Genomic DNA, 17784 nt, shown 5'->3' on the forward strand with positions numbered 1-17784 from the left:
ATTTCAGCAAAATTTCGGGAGGGTGGAAAGGTAATTGACATGTTCAATTACTCTGCCAGAGCTATTATTCTTAGGTTTAAAACAAACTGATTTCTACTTTTCTGGGTGCTTAAAAAACCAATGAGGATCTACAGCTTCTCTCTCAAACCAGATAAATGCAATTCAATTTTTTTTCATTTCTCTTGTTTTACTTTTCCCGAGCACCCCATCTCTGTATCTCCAAATAGCTTGGATTTGGTTGCAATCATTTTGAATTATGACTTCTAGTTTACTTATCTTTGCTTATTAATTACATTAAAACCTACGATTTTAGTATCAATAAGTATTCACATTTAATTATAACTTTTACTTTCCTTTCCTTTTTACAGCATTTTTTGCCTTGTATGCCCTCCTCTTTCTTGGATTTTTTTCTCTCATTTTCCTGGAGTAATTTTGGAAATAAGTTACTTTGTCATTTACTTCTCGAAAAATTTTATTTAATGAGAGAGGTTATTATTATCATCTCCAGATTCTAAATGAAGAATCAGAGGCTCAAAGAACTCTAGTTGACTTTTTAAAGACACAGAAATTCAGTAGAAAAGCTTTGACTCAAACTCAGTTCTCCAGACTTTGTTGTCTTTTGTTTATCTGTTTTTTTCCTACAGCAAGTGTCCACAACAACAATATGCTGTTTATATCACTATCTTTTGTAGGAGTAGCTTGAAGGGCCATTTCTAAATATAAATCTGCTTTTTAAAATTATTGCTGTTGCTGCTTGTACAATCACATTCAGCTTGCATAGCTGAACAAATTGTGAATATTAACAGTATTCTTCGGCAAAATACTCTATTAAGACTGTGGCTGCAGATGTTAGGAAATAATTGTTCTTATAATATGTGTAGTAATGCATGAATACCTCAAATTTTAGTCTAGAACAAAAAAAAGAAACATGATGGGTTATATAATAAAAATATTTTAACAAGAATATAGCAAATCATTACAAGATTCAAAATTTTCTGAGTTAAGAATGCAGTGATTTATCATGAGTGCCTTCAAAATGTACAAAAAATTTATAGGAGATGATATAATAGCAGTTCATAAACAATACAAATTCTTTATCTGACATAAATATAATATTAAGTAATGCAATATCTCTAATGAATATAGATGCAAAAATAATCAACAAAATACTAGCAAAAATGAATCCAATAACATATTCACCATGACTAAGAGGAATTTAAACCAGTAATGCAAGGTTGGTTTGACATATGAAAATCAATCACTGTATTATTGTGCCATATTGATAAAGTGCAAAAACACATGATCATCTCAATAGATACAGAAAGAGAATTTAATAAAACTCAAAACTCAATCATATAAAAACAATCAACAACCTAGAAACAGAAAGGAAGTTCCTCCACCTGACAAATGACATCTGTGAAAACCCACAGCTAAATATGATTAAATAGTGAAAGACTAAAAGCTTTCCAGAGAGAGAATTCAAGATGGCAGCATCGGAAGATACTGAACTCACCTCTTCCCATGGACACAACAAATCTGCAACTACATATGGACTAATTCCCTCTTAAAGAGACCTAAAAACTGGATGATCAGAACTTATACAACAAAGAGTAAGAGGACAGCACTAAGATGGGTAGGAGAGGCAGAAATATGGTCTCACCAAGGGAAAAAAAAAATCACACCTGAGCCATGGTGATCCACAATCAGGAAGGATTACAAAGGTACAAATCTTTTCCCTGAGGAGCAAGGGATTTGAGCTCCACATTAGGTGTCCCAACCCTTAGATCCTGCACAGGAGAGATGAGCCCCAAAACACCTAGCTATGAAAACCAATGTGGGGGGGGTGGAACACATCCAGGAAAACTATAAAACTGGAGGGTCCATGTGGGGACTCGCTTGACCCAAAATACAGCACAAAAACACCAAATTAAAAAGTGTATGGGACTTCCCAGGTTGTGCACTGGTTAAGAATCTGCCTGCCAATGCAGGGGACATGGGTTTGATCTTTGCTTCAGGAAGATCCCACATGCTGCAGAGCAACTAAGCCCATGTGCCACAACTACTGAGCCTGTGCTCTAGAGCCTGTAAGCCACAACTATTGAGTTCATGTGCCACAACTACTGAAACCCATGCATGTAGAGCCTGTGCTCCACAACAAGAGAAGCCACCAAAATGAGGAGCCTGTGCACCACAATGAAGAGTAGCCCCGACTTGCCACAACTAGAGAGAAAGCCCGAGCACAGCTACAAAGACCCAACACAGCCAAGAAAGAAAGAAAGAAAGAAAGAAAGAAAGAAAGAAAGAAAGAAAGAAAGAAAGCAAGCAAGCAAGCAAGCAAGAAAGAAAGCAAGCAAGAAAGAAATTTATTGAAAAAAAAAAAGTGCATGGACCACAAGTGAAGGAGGTACATTTAGTAAACTTGAAGTATCTACCAGAGAAGCAGGAACTAATTGGAATATTCCCCAGGTACTGAGACACTGGCAGAAGCCATTTTTGCAATCTCAGACTACCTTGCTAATGCCAGCACTGAGAAGCACCATTTTGAAATGCTCCCTTTAACTCTCACCACCAGGGATCAAACCTCACTGAGAGCCCTGCCCAGCCCTGTCCCTTGGCTGGGCGGTAGCTTTGCCCATCAGCATTCTGCAGCAGTCATGGCATCACCACAACAGGAGGGTGCACACAGTCCACGTAGGGAACACCCCTAGAGCACCTGGCTCTGTTGGCCAGACAGGATCTTGGAACTGAAAAAGGACATTAGTGGAAAAACTAGTGAAATTTGAATTTTGCTTAATTATATTATACTAATATAAATATATAAAAACTAATTGTTTTGTATATGTTCCAAGGTTATGCAAGATGTTGACATTAGTGGAAGCTGGGTGAAGAATATACACAAACTCAGTATTATCTTTGTGCATTTCAATAAACCTAAAATTACTTCAAAAGGTTAAAAAAATGATTGCTAATAGTTGATGGCCAGGAGTTTGGAAACTTGGAAAGAACTCTCATGCACTCTTGGTGGTGATATATGTTAATACAGCCTGTTTTTAGAGAACAATTAAGCAGTATTTATAAAATTAAATGTTTTATGTAATTTCATTTAGATAATCTACTCCTAGGATTTTCTCTTATAGAAACTTGAATGCCAGGTTTGGAAATCTCTCTTTTCCCTTTTAAATAATTCAGAATAATTCCTCCCAATGAATGTAGGAGGTTGTCAGAGAGTGGAACATTTGGTTTTATAATTTCAGAGCTGAAACAATCCATAGTATGATTTATGTTTGAAGCAGAATGGAAGTGAAGTTCCTGGAATGGAGTTGGTTAAAAATCTAAGTTGCTAGGCTTTTGATTAGAGAAATAACAGATCTGAAAGCCAGTGGGGAACATTAAGGACTGGATGCCACCTTTGGATGCTGAGAAAATGAGTGGCTTCCATTTGAGGGGGCTGCAGGGTAGCTTTCCACTCTATACAAGGAGGTACAAGAGTGATCATTGAAAGGGAAAAGCATTTACTAAGGTTTTAAAATTTTGGAATGGAAGTTTCCTCAGCATAATAGAAAAGTTTGAGTGGGTACACAGCAGTGGTAGTTAGGGTCAGGGAACTAAAGGTTCAGAGAGATTGGAGGGTCAGAGAGATTACATTTTCAGCAGCAATGAGGAACACAGAAATATGAGTTTCTGTGGGAATGTCCTGAGGCATTAGAGGTAGCCTAGCTTTCAGGAATCTAACTAGTCACACTCTCTTTGTTCTGGTCATTTGCACACGTCCTTTCTTTGGTCTGGAACCTCTGTCTCTTTCTCCTCCCTTCCCCAGCCCAGTTCAGACACTATGTCTGGATCTAAATATAACTTCCTCTAGGAAGATTTCTCTTCTCTTAGAATGTGTACTTTTTCTCTGGCAGCCCTTTTTACAATAGATAGCAATTGCTTACTGACTTGTATTTTCAACTATACCTTAAGCTCTGGCACGGAAAAGATAACTTTCTTACTGAAGGTTCAGCCTCTATGTAACCATCCCGTAAATTGTACTACCTATTTACTAATTTTTCAGATTTATGTTATAAAATTTAATTCCAGTTTACAAAAGAATTCAACACGTTTTCTTTAAAGGATAAGCGCCACTACTGCACTGTATGATTTGATTCCTATATATTTCATTTACAGTCCTCTGTAACACTGAATTTCCCCATATTACAAACATTTCCACTCAACGTATATCTGGGAAATAAATGAATGAATTGAATAAGCTTCATTCAAATCTTCCTTGATCTTCATAAACATTTTAAAAGTATTAATACTGCTCAGATTCTAACATTTTAACATTGTTTTTTAAAATAATTAACCCGTATGTGAATAAACGTGGCGTTTGAGACTGTTGGACTGACAAATCCGAAGTACATACTCTCTTCATATTTTTATGGATTTAAAAATTCACCTTAAAAAAGAAATTATCTAAGTGTATGCAAGACACTATTCCATATTCATGGGGAAACGAATCCTGCTCTGTCCGGTGAGAAACAAAAATCAGCCTCCCACGGATTTGGACTGAGGGCCGAGCCTCAGGGATTGTTGGCAGAGAGTCTAGGAAGCCTCCCTGTCCCCGCTCGCACTACTCAGCTCATCTTGGCTTCCTCTCGGCTTCCGTTCGGCTCCTTTCGGCTCCCTCCGGCTTCGTTCGTGTCCTCCTCCCTGAGGGAGAGTGGCGGCGACGCCGGCGCACGCGCTCTCAGCTCCTGCTGCTCTTAGTGCCGCTGTCGGCCTGGTGTTTTCACTTCCTTGTCTTCAGAGCTGTATCCGGGTCGTTGCTTTCCCTATTGTTTTAGGCAAGGGCCTCGGACTGTGTAAATTCTGGGTCTTTTGTTGCTTTTGTTGCAGGCTAATAAAGTTTTTCTTTCTTTTATTTTTTTTCTAAGAGTTTTAACGGGGAAAATAAACACCCCAGGGCTGCCGGGCTGCCCGCGCCGCCTGGGCCGGAGGGCGCCTTCGGCCGGGGAGCGCCAAAGGCAGGCGCGCGAGCGGCCGGGGTCGGTTCTGCGAGGACCAGGGGCTGGGGGGCGGGTGGGGCACCGCGCGGCTGCACCTGGGGCGCCCCGGTCTGGTCCGCGGCGCAGCCTGTTTTTCATAGCCGCTTTTGGACTTGCTTCCTTGGTCTCAGTCCTCGACCTCGGCGCTGCCTGGGCTCTCGCAGCCTCTCCCTAGGTCTCCTCCAAACGACCGTCTCGGATTCCTTAGTAAGTGTGTCAGAGGCGTCCGCGGGGAGACAGGTCCATTTCAGCCCTTCTAGAAGTCAGGGCCGGCGGGAGCAGGGCGGGGTGGGAGGGTCCTGCGGGAAAGTGGACTCTTCGTGAACTCTCCCCCTCCACGGTCCGTGGGAATGAACGTAGCTTTCTATATTCCCTGGGCTTTGCATTTTCTATTGACTGTTACGATGTTTAAGTGAGGCATTACGAGCGAATCTCAGAAGCAAAGATGTTCGAGAGGGCCAGTTTCAATTTTGGTCGCCCTGGATTCGTATTTGCTGCATCTTGTGCCTGGAGCTGCCCGGCCCTCCCTAGCCAGTGTTCCCATCCTAACCTTCCCCCACACCTTTTGCTGAGAACTGAATTAAGACAAAGGGTTGCACCACCTGCACGAGGTCATCTCAGCATCGCAGCCCTCCGCTGTGCTTTGTGTGATTATAAATGACGATGTAATGTTTTTCTCTTAACAGTGGATCGCAGCTCCAAGAGGAGGCAGGTCAAGCCTTTGGCAGCTTCTCTGCTAGAAGCTCTCGATTATGATAGTTCAGATGACAGTGATTTTAAAGTTGGAGATGCTTCAGGTAAATGTTTCCTTCTCGCTTCCCTTTTCCCAGCTTTCTGGAGTTGGGCTGATTTTCAGACTTTTCATAAAAAGAATCATAATTAAAACGCCAATATAAAGTTAAAGCACATAAATTTTAACGTGTCCATTTGCTTTCTTTAAGATCGTATCACTAGATATTATTACTGCTTCTGTTTTTGTTGATACACAGATAATTATCAGAGGTCTTATTCCAAAGATGCAGTAATATTGTAAATAAACTACTCCGCCATAAAAAACAAAAAGACACAAAGATGCAAAGGTGTTTTCTCTGTTCTTTACTTTAAAATATATTTATGCTTATTTTATGGACAGAGGGGGAAAAAATCTAGAGATATCTTGAAGTAGAGTAACATTCTGAGAATAATATGAGCCATAAACAGCCAGGAGTAGAGATCTCTTTTCAGATCACTTCGCACCCTCTGAGGGGAGTTTTGCTTTTTGTTTACTAGCTCCTTTACCAGAACAGAATTGACCAAAGTAAAAAGCTGTACTTTGGTAGGTGCTGGGCCTTGCGGACTGGGCCTTTTAAAAAACTGAGGTACAGAGCATGCGTGCTTGCTCGTTATATTTTGTGATTTTAAAATCAATTAAGCTTCTTTAAAAAAGTCATATATTAACATTGTGCAAAGTTTAAAAAAGTATGTTTTTTAATCTGTTTATTGTAACACACATATATACATATAAAATTATGTTTAAATATTTTATGTGAAAAATAAATACACGAACAAGAAAAATTACTTAATTCTGCCTCTTTTGACAGAAATTTAAAGTGAAAAATTAAAGCCCTTTCAATTTTATGCTTTTAACAGTTTTAAAATATTTTTCCAGAGAATTTTCAATGCTTAGTCACATCTCTCTCCCCTTTCCTCTGGTTTTTCTTTTTCTTTTTTTTCCTGCTAGGTATAGTAGGAAGGGATGAAATTTGGTTGCGTTTTGTTACTGTTTTACTTTTAATGGCATCAACAAGCAGAATTTGCTTTGTGATTTACTGAGAACTTTTTGTTTCCATAATCTCATTTAATTTTTACAGTAACTCTGTGGAGGAGATATTTTACAGATAACAGGGGCACGGAGTTTAAAGAATTTACATGAGGCCACTTAGGCCTAAATGGGAGCTAATCCAATTCTTCTGACTCCCAACATTTATAATCTTTTCATTGCTTAGATCCTAAAACTAGATAGATGTAATCTTAAATTGAAACTAATTACTTACTGTATCAAGGTGACTAATTGAGGTTACTTCCAGCCATCAGAAGTTAAGTTTATCTTGATTAATTTTTTTAAACCTTTACTTCTCAGCTCTTTCATCTCCCATTTAGTTAACTGTTGTTTGGTACTTCCAAAGAAGTGAAAGAAAGGGAAGGTAAAGGAAATAAAATTCAAACCTATTTTAGGGTTCTTGGTGAAAACCTTGGCAGGAAAGAATATTCTTGGCTAGAATGTAGCTTTGGTTTGTCATGGTTGAGGTTGTAAACTGACAAAAATTGTTGGGTCTCAGAAGTTATGTGACTTAATTTGAATACTATTCGGGAAAAACTCCAAAGCTTAATTTCTTTAAGTATTCCATAATACTTAAAGTATTTTTATTAAAATAAATCCTGACTTCATATATAATTTTTTCTTTGTTTATTTAGATGTATCACTTCTCTTTACAAGGGTTAAAACAATCTAATGATACAAATTACTTTCTCAAAATAATTTTTGGTATCAAGCAAATTAGAGATTCCTAACCTTGTTAAATCTTAATCATGGTTGATGAAATTACCGGTTACTTGTGAAAGTGGTAGAATGAGTTTTGTTAGGTTGAAAATTTTTTTTTAAATCTTGTGAAAGCTCTCAAAAATGTATACTTTCTGTTACCTAGTCTGCTATACTTGTAATTTACTTCCTAGGCCCCAGAGGTGACAAATTTATTTGTATAGTTCTTGTATTGTTATCATAACTGAGAGTTTAGAGAAAATGATTTTGTTTGAAATAGGTAGTAGTAGAAATTGAATCGTATTTTCCACACTTGGTTAAGGTGCATTGTTGTCTCCCGTAGCTGAGATGTTGGCTTACTCTAGATTACCAGTGTTTGCTGTTTGAATCCTATCTCTTCTCTGTGTAAGGTATTTGGACTCTTACAGGCAATAAGACATTAGACTTAACACTGTTTTTCAAACATGTCGAAGTTATGAAAGTAGGGCTAAATAAGCAATTAAACTGGAGGTGGAGAAAATAATAGCTAAATAATAATAATCTTTAATAATAGCCAGTAATAATGTTCTTTCTGATCATAGCTTCTTTCAGAACAGTCTGTGGAAATGATTAACTCAATGAACTACTGACTTCCTTCAAACATAATGTTAAAATGGTTAGATTGGTGACCCTCAATTTTTAACTGGATTCTGTGCATCAGTTTCTTCTGATTTTCATTTTGAATTCTGAAATTCTGAGTATAAAATTTCATATTTCTGTTTGGCTTTAAGAATAAATATAGACATTTCTGAAAAGTTATTACTCTTGCAGGTAGACAAAATTTTATTGTGCTTCTCAGATGATAAATTAGGAAAAAAATATTATTCAAAAATGACCTGCCAATAATGATAATTATGATAATCACTTGCCAATCAGTTAATAACCATCAGGTTCTACTTTTAGAAAATTGTGAACTGAAAATAGATCATCTTTTATCTTTAATATGAAAATAGGGGTAAATTTCTCATTTTTGATTGAGGACAGTCAATAAATATATTTTCAAATTAGTCCTAAAACAGTGTGTAAGTGTATTAGAGTTATGGTGGTAACCACCAGAAGAACTGTATGTAGAAAAGTTAGCCAGTACCATATGAAATTATTAGCTTTATAGGTTTAAGACAGTTGATTATTGGCAGTTTTATGGTTTGGTCTGGTTAAAGTGGTTATATTTGAGACTTGGACTTAAGATTAGGGTTAGGATAGGAGACATTTAAGATAGGATTGACTACATTTAGTAATCTGGTACATAAGTGGAATGATTATGAAAATTAGTGCATATATTACTTTTATGAAACATGGCAAAATAGCAATGCTGTGTCTCCCTAACCGCCTAGCCAAGTAAGAGGGTCAGCATTAGATCTTGAGCCGTAGATAGTTTAATTGGTCCAAATTGCCAGAAAACAATTTAACTGAAAGAGTCAGGCTGAGACATTGCCTTGGGAGTATTTTGTGTTTAACTGATTTTGACTAAGTGGATCAAGATATGTTCATTGACTAACTGTAGCTTTGTTTAAATGCACTTTGCTGGACGTTACAGTGAATTCGCAAAGAAATAATGGTAATATTAGAATAATTAAATAAAAGAGCAGATAGATGTTATAAGGCATGATCGATCAGTTGTGTAGTTCAAGTCTTTCAGAGGAGATGGGACTACTGTAGACTGGATTGATTTAGAATGATTCTTTGAGGAGATGGGAGTCAAACTAGGAACCGAAAGAGAAACAACCTAGGTGGGGGAAGCATTAGGTGTTAAAAGTGTGGAGGATAGAAAACATCGTTTATGTATGGAGATCAGGATTTGAGTAAAAGAATAGTAGAAGAGATGAGCCTGGGAAAGTAGGATGAGCTCAAATTGAGGCCTTACATGCTAGACCAGGGTTTCTCAATCTCAGCAATATTGGCATTTTGTGTTGGTTAGTTCTTTGTTGTGGAGGCTTGTCCTTTGTTTTGGAGGATGTTTAGCAGCATCCCTGTCTACTACTTGACTAAATGCCAGTAGCATTTACTGTACCTAACCTCTACCCCAACCCTGCCCTTCTGTGGCAGCCATTGTCTCTAGGCATTGCCAAATGTTTTCTGTGGGACAGAGTTGTACATACTTGAGAACCACTGGCCTAGATTTACTCAGAAAATATAAAATGACACAGCTAGAACTGGACTCAGAAGTAGAAGATGAGTTGGGTTGACTGACTGGCTTTTTAAAAAGAGATATAGATTAGTTAAAATGTTCCCAAGATGATAATTGAAGAACTAGTACATTGGTGACCTGTTATCTGTTGTACATGTTTATATTCCTAGTAACTGTTGCACCAGATCAGTAAACAGAATAGTTAAATAATTAAGGTTGATGAACAAAGATAATTTTTTATATTGCAAAGCTAACATAAAACTGAATTAAATCATATTGATTTTATTATTTATCATGGGGGAAACAAGCATTGAATATTGTGAAGGGATTCTTGAAGGTTGATTTCTGATTTCTATAACTGTAAAACATTTAACTCTGTTAGTTGAAATAGCTATTGCTTGGAGAGGTTTTGATATTTTGTGTGAGAAAGGTCACCTTTTATTTAACTGAGTAAGAGGCAGGGATTTCAATTTTAAAGATTTTTTTTTAATGTAAAAATGTTTAGTGTAGACTTAAAATTAACTCTCTTCTTATGCCTGATAGCTATATTTGAAATAGCTAGTTTATTTCTCGAGTCTATTATTACTTTTTTCTTTGTTTTAAAGTTGTAAGAGTGATGGATTTGAAACACTGAATTTGTAGGAATGGGAAATTTTTCATTACAGCCTACAAGGAGACAATTATAGACAGCCAAGGACTGATTTTCTCATTGTCATTATTATGAAGTAATGCTGTAACTAAATATTGTTGATCTCCATCCCTCAAGTGCACATGTACTAAAAAGAAGCTATGACTAATCAGTTGAAGAAGTTATTTTTCAGAAATCAAAGAAAGATAAAATTTGATATATTTCTGATCCCAGCAGTTGGAATATGGGTAATGTGTTATATTTGGAGAATGAAGGGTTAGGTAAGCTAGTAGGATTTAATTTGTGGAAAAGTCTCACATTCTTCTAATAATGTTAACAAATACAAAGCATTTAAATCTTTGCTTTCTATTCAGGCATGATAACAAAACAAAAACAGAATCGAGTCTAATTTCCTGTACTTTTAAAAATAATTGATTGACATTGGCAACAACAACCAAAACAAAATCGCGGAAATTCTTGACATTCTGTAAAATTTTCAAGTAATAGCAAAGTTGGATTGGTCTCAGTTTTGATCTGGAGTCCACATTTGTACCCCACTTGATTGTTCTGTTGTATCTACTGTTATGTTTTCATTGGTAAAAATTATTAGGAGTATTTTTTAGTTAAGAAAAAATTCTGCAGGGTTAATCCTGAAGAAAAGTTCCTTTTCTCCATTTCCCAGCGCTCTTAATTAGAGCATTGCTTGCAGGATGTGCCAGTTTCCTTTTGTCAGTGTCCACAAAGACCCATCTTTGTCTTAGAAGCGTGTGGTCAAATTATTTATTATATCCTTATGTAAAAATATCTAGGAACTATTATTTTTTACCAAAGGTATATTTTCTTGGTAGCTTGGGTTTAATTGTTGTGAGTGGTATAAAAAAAAAAATCACTTTTTTCTTAATGATTTGTAGAGCTGTTGGACTGAAAATAAGTCCCCTATTTGTAAGTGATATTGAGTTCACACTTTTTGAAATTTAAGAATCTCACAAATCCAAAGATGTTTCCTAAGTTTGGCATGAATTTATTTGATGGTAAAACCTGACTGCAACTGATAGGAGTTTATTTGTTGTGTTTACTTATCATATTTGTAAATATTTATACTTTTCACTGCAGTTGTAACGTATTTGATTACAGTATAGTACCATAGACGTCACTGGAGGTGTTAGTGTAATATGTCATTCACACACCATGCTACATTTCTAAAATTCTAAAACACATCTGGCTCCAAAAGTTTCAGATAAGGGATTGTTGGACTACATGATACTGCTCTTGTGTCCTTTGCAAGATTGTTCAGGGTGAGAGTTTTTTCACAACAGTCCCAAATAAGATGTCGGTACCTTTATGGTAATCTTGAGATTGACAGTGATTTTATAGGTTCAATCAACATCCACTAAATGTTAGTCTGTATTTTTTATATGATTTAACTTGAAGGATATTCTTTATCAGCCATTCATAAAGGATTTCTGAGATATTTTAGAAACCAGATACTAATTACAGACAACTTTTTTTTTTTACTTTAAACACCAGGTAATTATAGAGGCTAACGCTGGTTGAATTAACAGAAATTAAAATGGTATGGAAACGTGAATTTTTTTCACCATTTTATTATTACCCTTTTCTTGGTTATAGGTGCAAAATATTCATCACCCTACAGATTTTACTATTGATGTTGGCTACGACCTGACTATGACTGGTTTGTTTCCCACTTCCTCCTGCTCCCCTTCCACAAATAACCCTTTCCACAAATATTTTAGAGTTTTATTTTTTGATTATGTGTAAAGAGGATTAGAATGTTACTGAATAGTGTTGGTCTAAGAAGGCCTGAGCTGCCCTTGGCAGGAATGGAAGGCACTTGCTAGAAAGCTTATGGTCCTGCATGAACTTTTTAATGTCCTCAGCCTATCTTTTTAGTGACTACTGTGCTTACTCATTTCCAAGATGGATTAGTTTTTTTAAAATGCATTAATCTCTTTCATTCTAGAGGCTGTGGTAGTTACTGCTTAGAATTTTTGGAAATTTAGGTAACTTTTGTTGATATGAACAGTATCCTAATAAGCAGAAAAATTGATAATTTATCTTGCAACTTCCATTTTCTGTGCCATTGCTATTGTCTGTTTTTCACTCGTGTATTTGGTGCTCCTAAAATTGATTGGTATGTTAGGGATGTGGTACAAGTTGACTGTCATAAATATCTATGTTCATTTTGGTGGGTAAAGAGTGAGGTAAATGAAACAGTTTTTTGGGTCAGATTTTTCTTGTTCTGAATGTGACTCAATGCATGTAAGTCCATATAATTTATGAAAGAAAGATGTAAGAGAAGAACAATTTGGTCTGTATTATATTATCATAAAATTGATTAAAACTAAGTGCTCAATTTAAAAAGAAGCACATTTACTTTTAGACAGAAATTGCCTCTAGGGTACCAAGTATAGCGTGAGATGTATGACAAAAAATAGTGATCCTTGTTTTAAAGCATATTTTAGTTTAGAATTACATATATTCATCTTCATTAGTGCTATTCTGAACTAGAACCATTATTCCAACTTCATTGATTTATTATTAATCAGGTTGGGAATGTCTACCATTCTTTGACTTAAATTTGTTTATATTGTTTTGCAAGTTATTCACAAATTTTGGTGGTTTCATTTGTGTCAGCGTTGTGTGTGTGTGTGTGTATGTATATACATATGTGTGGTTTTTTTTTTTCTCATATTTTCAACAGATTCTGAGGGGAGTGGTAATGGAAGTGAAGATCCTTCAAAGGACAGTGGAGAAGGTTCCTGTAGTGATTCTGAAGAAAATATTTTAGAGGAAGAACTGAATGAAGATATTAAAGTAAAAGAAGAACAACTTAAAAATTCTGCGGAGGAAGAAATACTTTCATCAGAAAAACAGTTAATTAAAGTGGAAAAGAAGGAAGAAGAAGAGAATGCAGAAAGACCTAGAAAGAAGAAGGAAAAAGAAAAGGAAAAAGAGAAGGAGAAAGAAAAAGATAAAGAGAAGGAGAGAGAGAAGGAGAAGGAAAAAGCAACAGTATCTGATAATGTGGCTGTGTCTGCTGCTTCTACCACACCAGCCACAAGTCCTCCCGCTGCTAACACATCTCCTTCCGTCCCCACTACAACAACTACAGACGAACAAGTCAGTGAGCCAAAAAAGTGGAACCTTCGTCGCAACCGACCACTTTTGGATTTTGTGTCCATGGAAGAGCTGAATGACATGGATGACTATGACAGTGAAGATGACAATGATTGGCGACCCACTGTAGTAAAAAGAAAAGGGAGATCTGCATCTCAGAAGGAGGGAAGTGATGGAGACAACGAGGATGATGAAGATGAAGGAAGTGGGAGTGATGAGGATGAGAATGATGAAGGCAATGATGAAGGTCACAGCAGCCCTGCCAGTGAAGGGGGTTGCAAGAAGAAGAAGAGTAAAGTTCTTAGCAGAAACAGTGCTGATGATGAGGAACTGACCAATGATAGCCTGACACTATCTCAGAGCAAGAGTAATGAGGTAGATCAACCCAATTTTTATGATATCTGTCTGTCTGGGGAAAAGGGATTTCTTCTCTAAACCATTCTACCCGTTATATTAAGTGGCTTCCTTGAAATCCTGTTATAGACAGCTGTGGGAGTGAATGAGCACCCTAACTGTAACATTTATTCATTTGGTCAGCCCACCTTTTTTGAGTACCTGCTGTCTGTCACCGTCCTCAAGGAGCTCACAATCACCGTCCTCAAGGAGCTCTGTCTCTATGCTTAGAGAAATATTTCTATGTCCATACCCTTGGGAAATGGTAGTTTTCCTTTCCCTTTTCTGTCCTCTCACTCCGTTGATCGTAGGACTGCTGAATGGTGCTGAGTGGAGTATGAAAACAAAGGTCATCTTTCTTTCGACTTAGTTATATCCATATCCGCATAAAGATTTAGACTTTTAGAATACTTTTGAGCAGGGCAACAGACAACTTAATGATTGTCTCAGGCTTTTAGAGATTCATTTTAAAGGTTAATTCCTGTTTCAGTTGTAGCACCCATCTGAATAGTCACCAAACTTTGCTTTAGATGTATGGGAGTAAATACAAAATATATACTTACATATATTTAGTGAATAAGTTTTCTCTACAAAGAAATGAAAACAAACATTTCTATCCTAAAACAAACATTACTATCATAAAACTACAGTAATGACTCAGTTCTTCCACTTGAAGTTCTACTACTGAAAGTTAGGTTTATCCATTGGGCCCAAGATGCAACATTCAAGACTCTTCAGTCAAACACATTTGTGTCTCATTGTCTGTGTGTTTATGTATATGTTTTTTTTTCAAAAGAAAGATTGAGTTGTCTTACATGTAGATGTACGTATTACATCACATGTAGAACTATAATAATAAAGTCTGTCATTCCATTAATGTGTTTATAGTCATAAAAATTCACTTTAACAAGCACTTATTTTTTGTTTTTTCATATTACTGAAATAGGTTAAACTGCTAGAAAGATTTTCATTCTATGCTTTATTTGTTCTTTTACTTTCTTCTGTTTACAAGTTTTACATAGCAGTGATTTTCTATTTTAAGTTTAATTAAAAAATTTGCTCTTCTACCAAATTAATATGTAGCAGATTAAGAGGTGTTAATATGTCAGTAGAGATGAAGCAGTAGCTTATATTTTAGATTATAAACATTGGTTAACTTCTAGGTTGCCCATTTTCTTGAGAAGAATGTTGCCTGATTCCATTGCTTTCCTGATTCCTGTTTTTAGGTAAAGGAAAATTGTCATTTGGAATATAATATAGTATAATGATGTAGCACAGACAGTTACATATTTCCAATTTAAGGAAACAAGTATGGAAAATCTAATCGTTCATACTTGATTTAAGCGTGTATCCAGTTTATTTTATAGCACTTAATACTAATCTATATCTACTGACTAAGTTTACCTTTGGCAGTGTCACGTTCTTCATTTTTATTAGCCTGACATTCACAAAAGGAGGCTGGCTAGTGATAGAGGCAGTATGGATTAGATTTATGCTAAGGTATGAGAGAACACCTGCATATGTCTAGAAATTTGCCATGTAAAATGTATATAATTACCCATTTGTTAATAATTGTAATATATAACAAATGGCTTATGAGATTGTAGACTATTCTTTATGATGCGTTTAAAAACCACATGTGCTGTTCAGTGTTTTCCCTACTAAACAGAGGAGATTCTAGTAAATAATGGGACTCTATTTATTTAGGTTAACAGTCCCAAAGGAATGAGATTTCAGAGCATTCCTTGGATAAGTGCCTTGATAAAGTTGTCAAGAAGGTGGTTCTTATAGTAACTAAATTAATACCTTTTGTGTTAATTTATGTTAATTTTCCTTTTGCTCTACTCTGTGCAGAAATGTAGAAGAATTTATAGAAGTTTAATTTTCCCTCCACAATATTCTACCTGAAAGCTTGATAACTGGTTTTTTCCGAGACTGTTATTCAAACTCTTTCATAATTTTTGATGATTCTAGTTCTATGTAAATGTCACTCAAATTAGCTATTAAATTTTAATAAAAAACTAGTCAGTTGAGATTATTTTATATTTCTAAATTTCCTATTCATGTAATCTTGGTTTTGTGAAAAGATGACTAAAGATAATCCTTGTTGTCTTCTGGCCAATGTTTGTATTTTAATCTTCCTGGCTATTTTAGGTAGTGATACCTTGCCAAGTGTTCATTAGTTAATATGTATATATTTGATTATATTTGAGGTTTTATTTTCCTATGCTTTTACTTTGTTTTCAAATACTACTTTGTAGTAGAGATAGCTGAAAATGTGGTTTTAGAATACATGATAGAATTGTATTTAGTCTGTAAGCAGGCAAATTTTTTCTTGACTATGTCAGATGCTTTTGTAGAGATATGGTTTTGGATATCATATAAATGATGCACAGGAACTTCACAATTTTGAAATTTCTTAGGGTAATTTGACATTTTTTTTTGAGTGCAGGCCTTTTATAATCATTGGCTCTTAATGGTCTTACCCACGCCTGTGCTGTAGACCTTGAAATGCTCTAGAGCAGTGGTTCTCAAAACTTTTTGGTTCAGGACACCTTCATGCTCTTAAAAACTGAGGATCCCAATTATTATTTATATAGGTTATATCTTTTGATATTTGTGATTGCCAGTTGAAACTCAGAAATTTAAAAAAGAGATAGATACACATAAGTTATTAGATTGATGACACTGTCCCATGTCATATAACGTCTGGAAATGTTTACCATACACCCATGAGAGAGAGTGAAAGGCAAATATCCTTAGTATTTACCTTTTGGATCCCCTGAAAGAGAGTTCCCCAGACCATGCTTTGAGAACTACTGTTCTAGAATTGGGCATTTGATAGCCTGCATTTTCTTTACATGGGCGTATACCTTTGTGAATGGTATTATGGCATTTTTTGTCTTTAGTGCAATCTGAACAATCCCCTTGGAATATGGTTACATGTCTTTTTCAAACTCTTATCTTGAGGTTTTTGAGATTCACCAAGATTATCTTTGCCTTTAACTTTCTGAAATAAATTTTTTGGGGAGGGCTGTATAGTATTTTCAGATAATGGTTCCCATTTTCAAGACTTTGAAACTTGAGCTTTGGATGAGAATTAATATATGATAGAAAATCATCTCAGTAGAAGTTTCCAGATGGAAGTTTTTTGTTTTGTTTTTTTCATAAAAGGCTGTGTTATGTTAAGTGGGTTAGATGTCTTGCCATGTGAAGAAGTAGCAATCGTCATCTGAATTTTGCTAATTAAAATGTAAACATTTTGCCAAAATTTGTAAATAGCTATTTCTTTGGGCAGCTTCTGACTTATCATTTTTTTACACATTTCAGAATAAAACAAATTACTCTAAAGCCTTAAAAAAAGTCAACTTGTAACATTGTACAAAAATTACTTGAGATTCTTGAAAATTTAACCTTTAAAAACTTGGAGGAAGAACTCTTGGTCAGACTTCTTGGTATAATAATTTTTTCTCATTTTCAGAGCAACAGGATTCTTTTAATTCTAGTTTTATATGAAGGGTGCTGGAATTTCCTTCTATAAAACACACATATAACTTAGAATTTACCCTGTTGTATATGTTATTTATAATAATCTTTGTGAAATACATATATAAATGAACATTAAACGTATTTTAGAGCCCATGAAAAACATTGCACAATATCATTTTTGGTGTATATTTTAAATCCCAAGGGGAAAATTTGTAAGAAGTCACTGATTTATTACTATAGTGCCCCATTTAATCTTATCATTACCATTAGATTCCATTAAATTATTCCACAATAGTAAAGTTATACCTTAGATGTGCCATTCAAACCCATTTTCCCAATTTCTATTTTTATTTAAAAATCATATTTTCAAATGATGTATTTTGTGGTAAAAACTTTAGCTTAAATATTTTTTCCGAAAACTTGA

The 17784-nt window shown here is 35.5% G+C and overlaps 1 protein-coding gene across 10 annotated transcripts in view; it reads left to right on the forward strand.

Moving 5' to 3' along the window:
* Nucleotides 1-4757: 4757 nt before the first annotated feature.
* The window catches only part of PHF14 (PHD finger protein 14), a 188049-nt gene continuing 175022 nt past the window's right edge, over nt 4758-17784 (forward strand). For 7 of the 10 annotated variants that reach the window (XR_009053116.1, XR_009053118.1, XR_009053119.1 and 4 more), the window contains exons 1-3: nt 4758-5234; nt 5714-5824; nt 13063-13853. Coding sequence is in view for 4 of the 10 variants with exons in the window: in XM_057730901.1 (XP_057586884.1) it covers nt 5234; nt 5714-5824; nt 13063-13853 (903 nt within the window). In the remaining 6 variants the exon portion in view is untranslated. The remainder of the gene's footprint in view (nt 5235-5713; nt 5825-13062; nt 13854-17784) is intronic. The other 3 variants (XR_009053121.1, XM_057730904.1, XM_057730905.1) reach the window with 1 other exon arrangement.

Source organism: Hippopotamus amphibius, chromosome 4 (genome assembly GCF_030028045.1).
Source record: "Hippopotamus amphibius kiboko isolate mHipAmp2 chromosome 4, mHipAmp2.hap2, whole genome shotgun sequence".
Lineage (NCBI taxonomy): Eukaryota > Metazoa > Chordata > Mammalia > Artiodactyla > Hippopotamidae > Hippopotamus > Hippopotamus amphibius.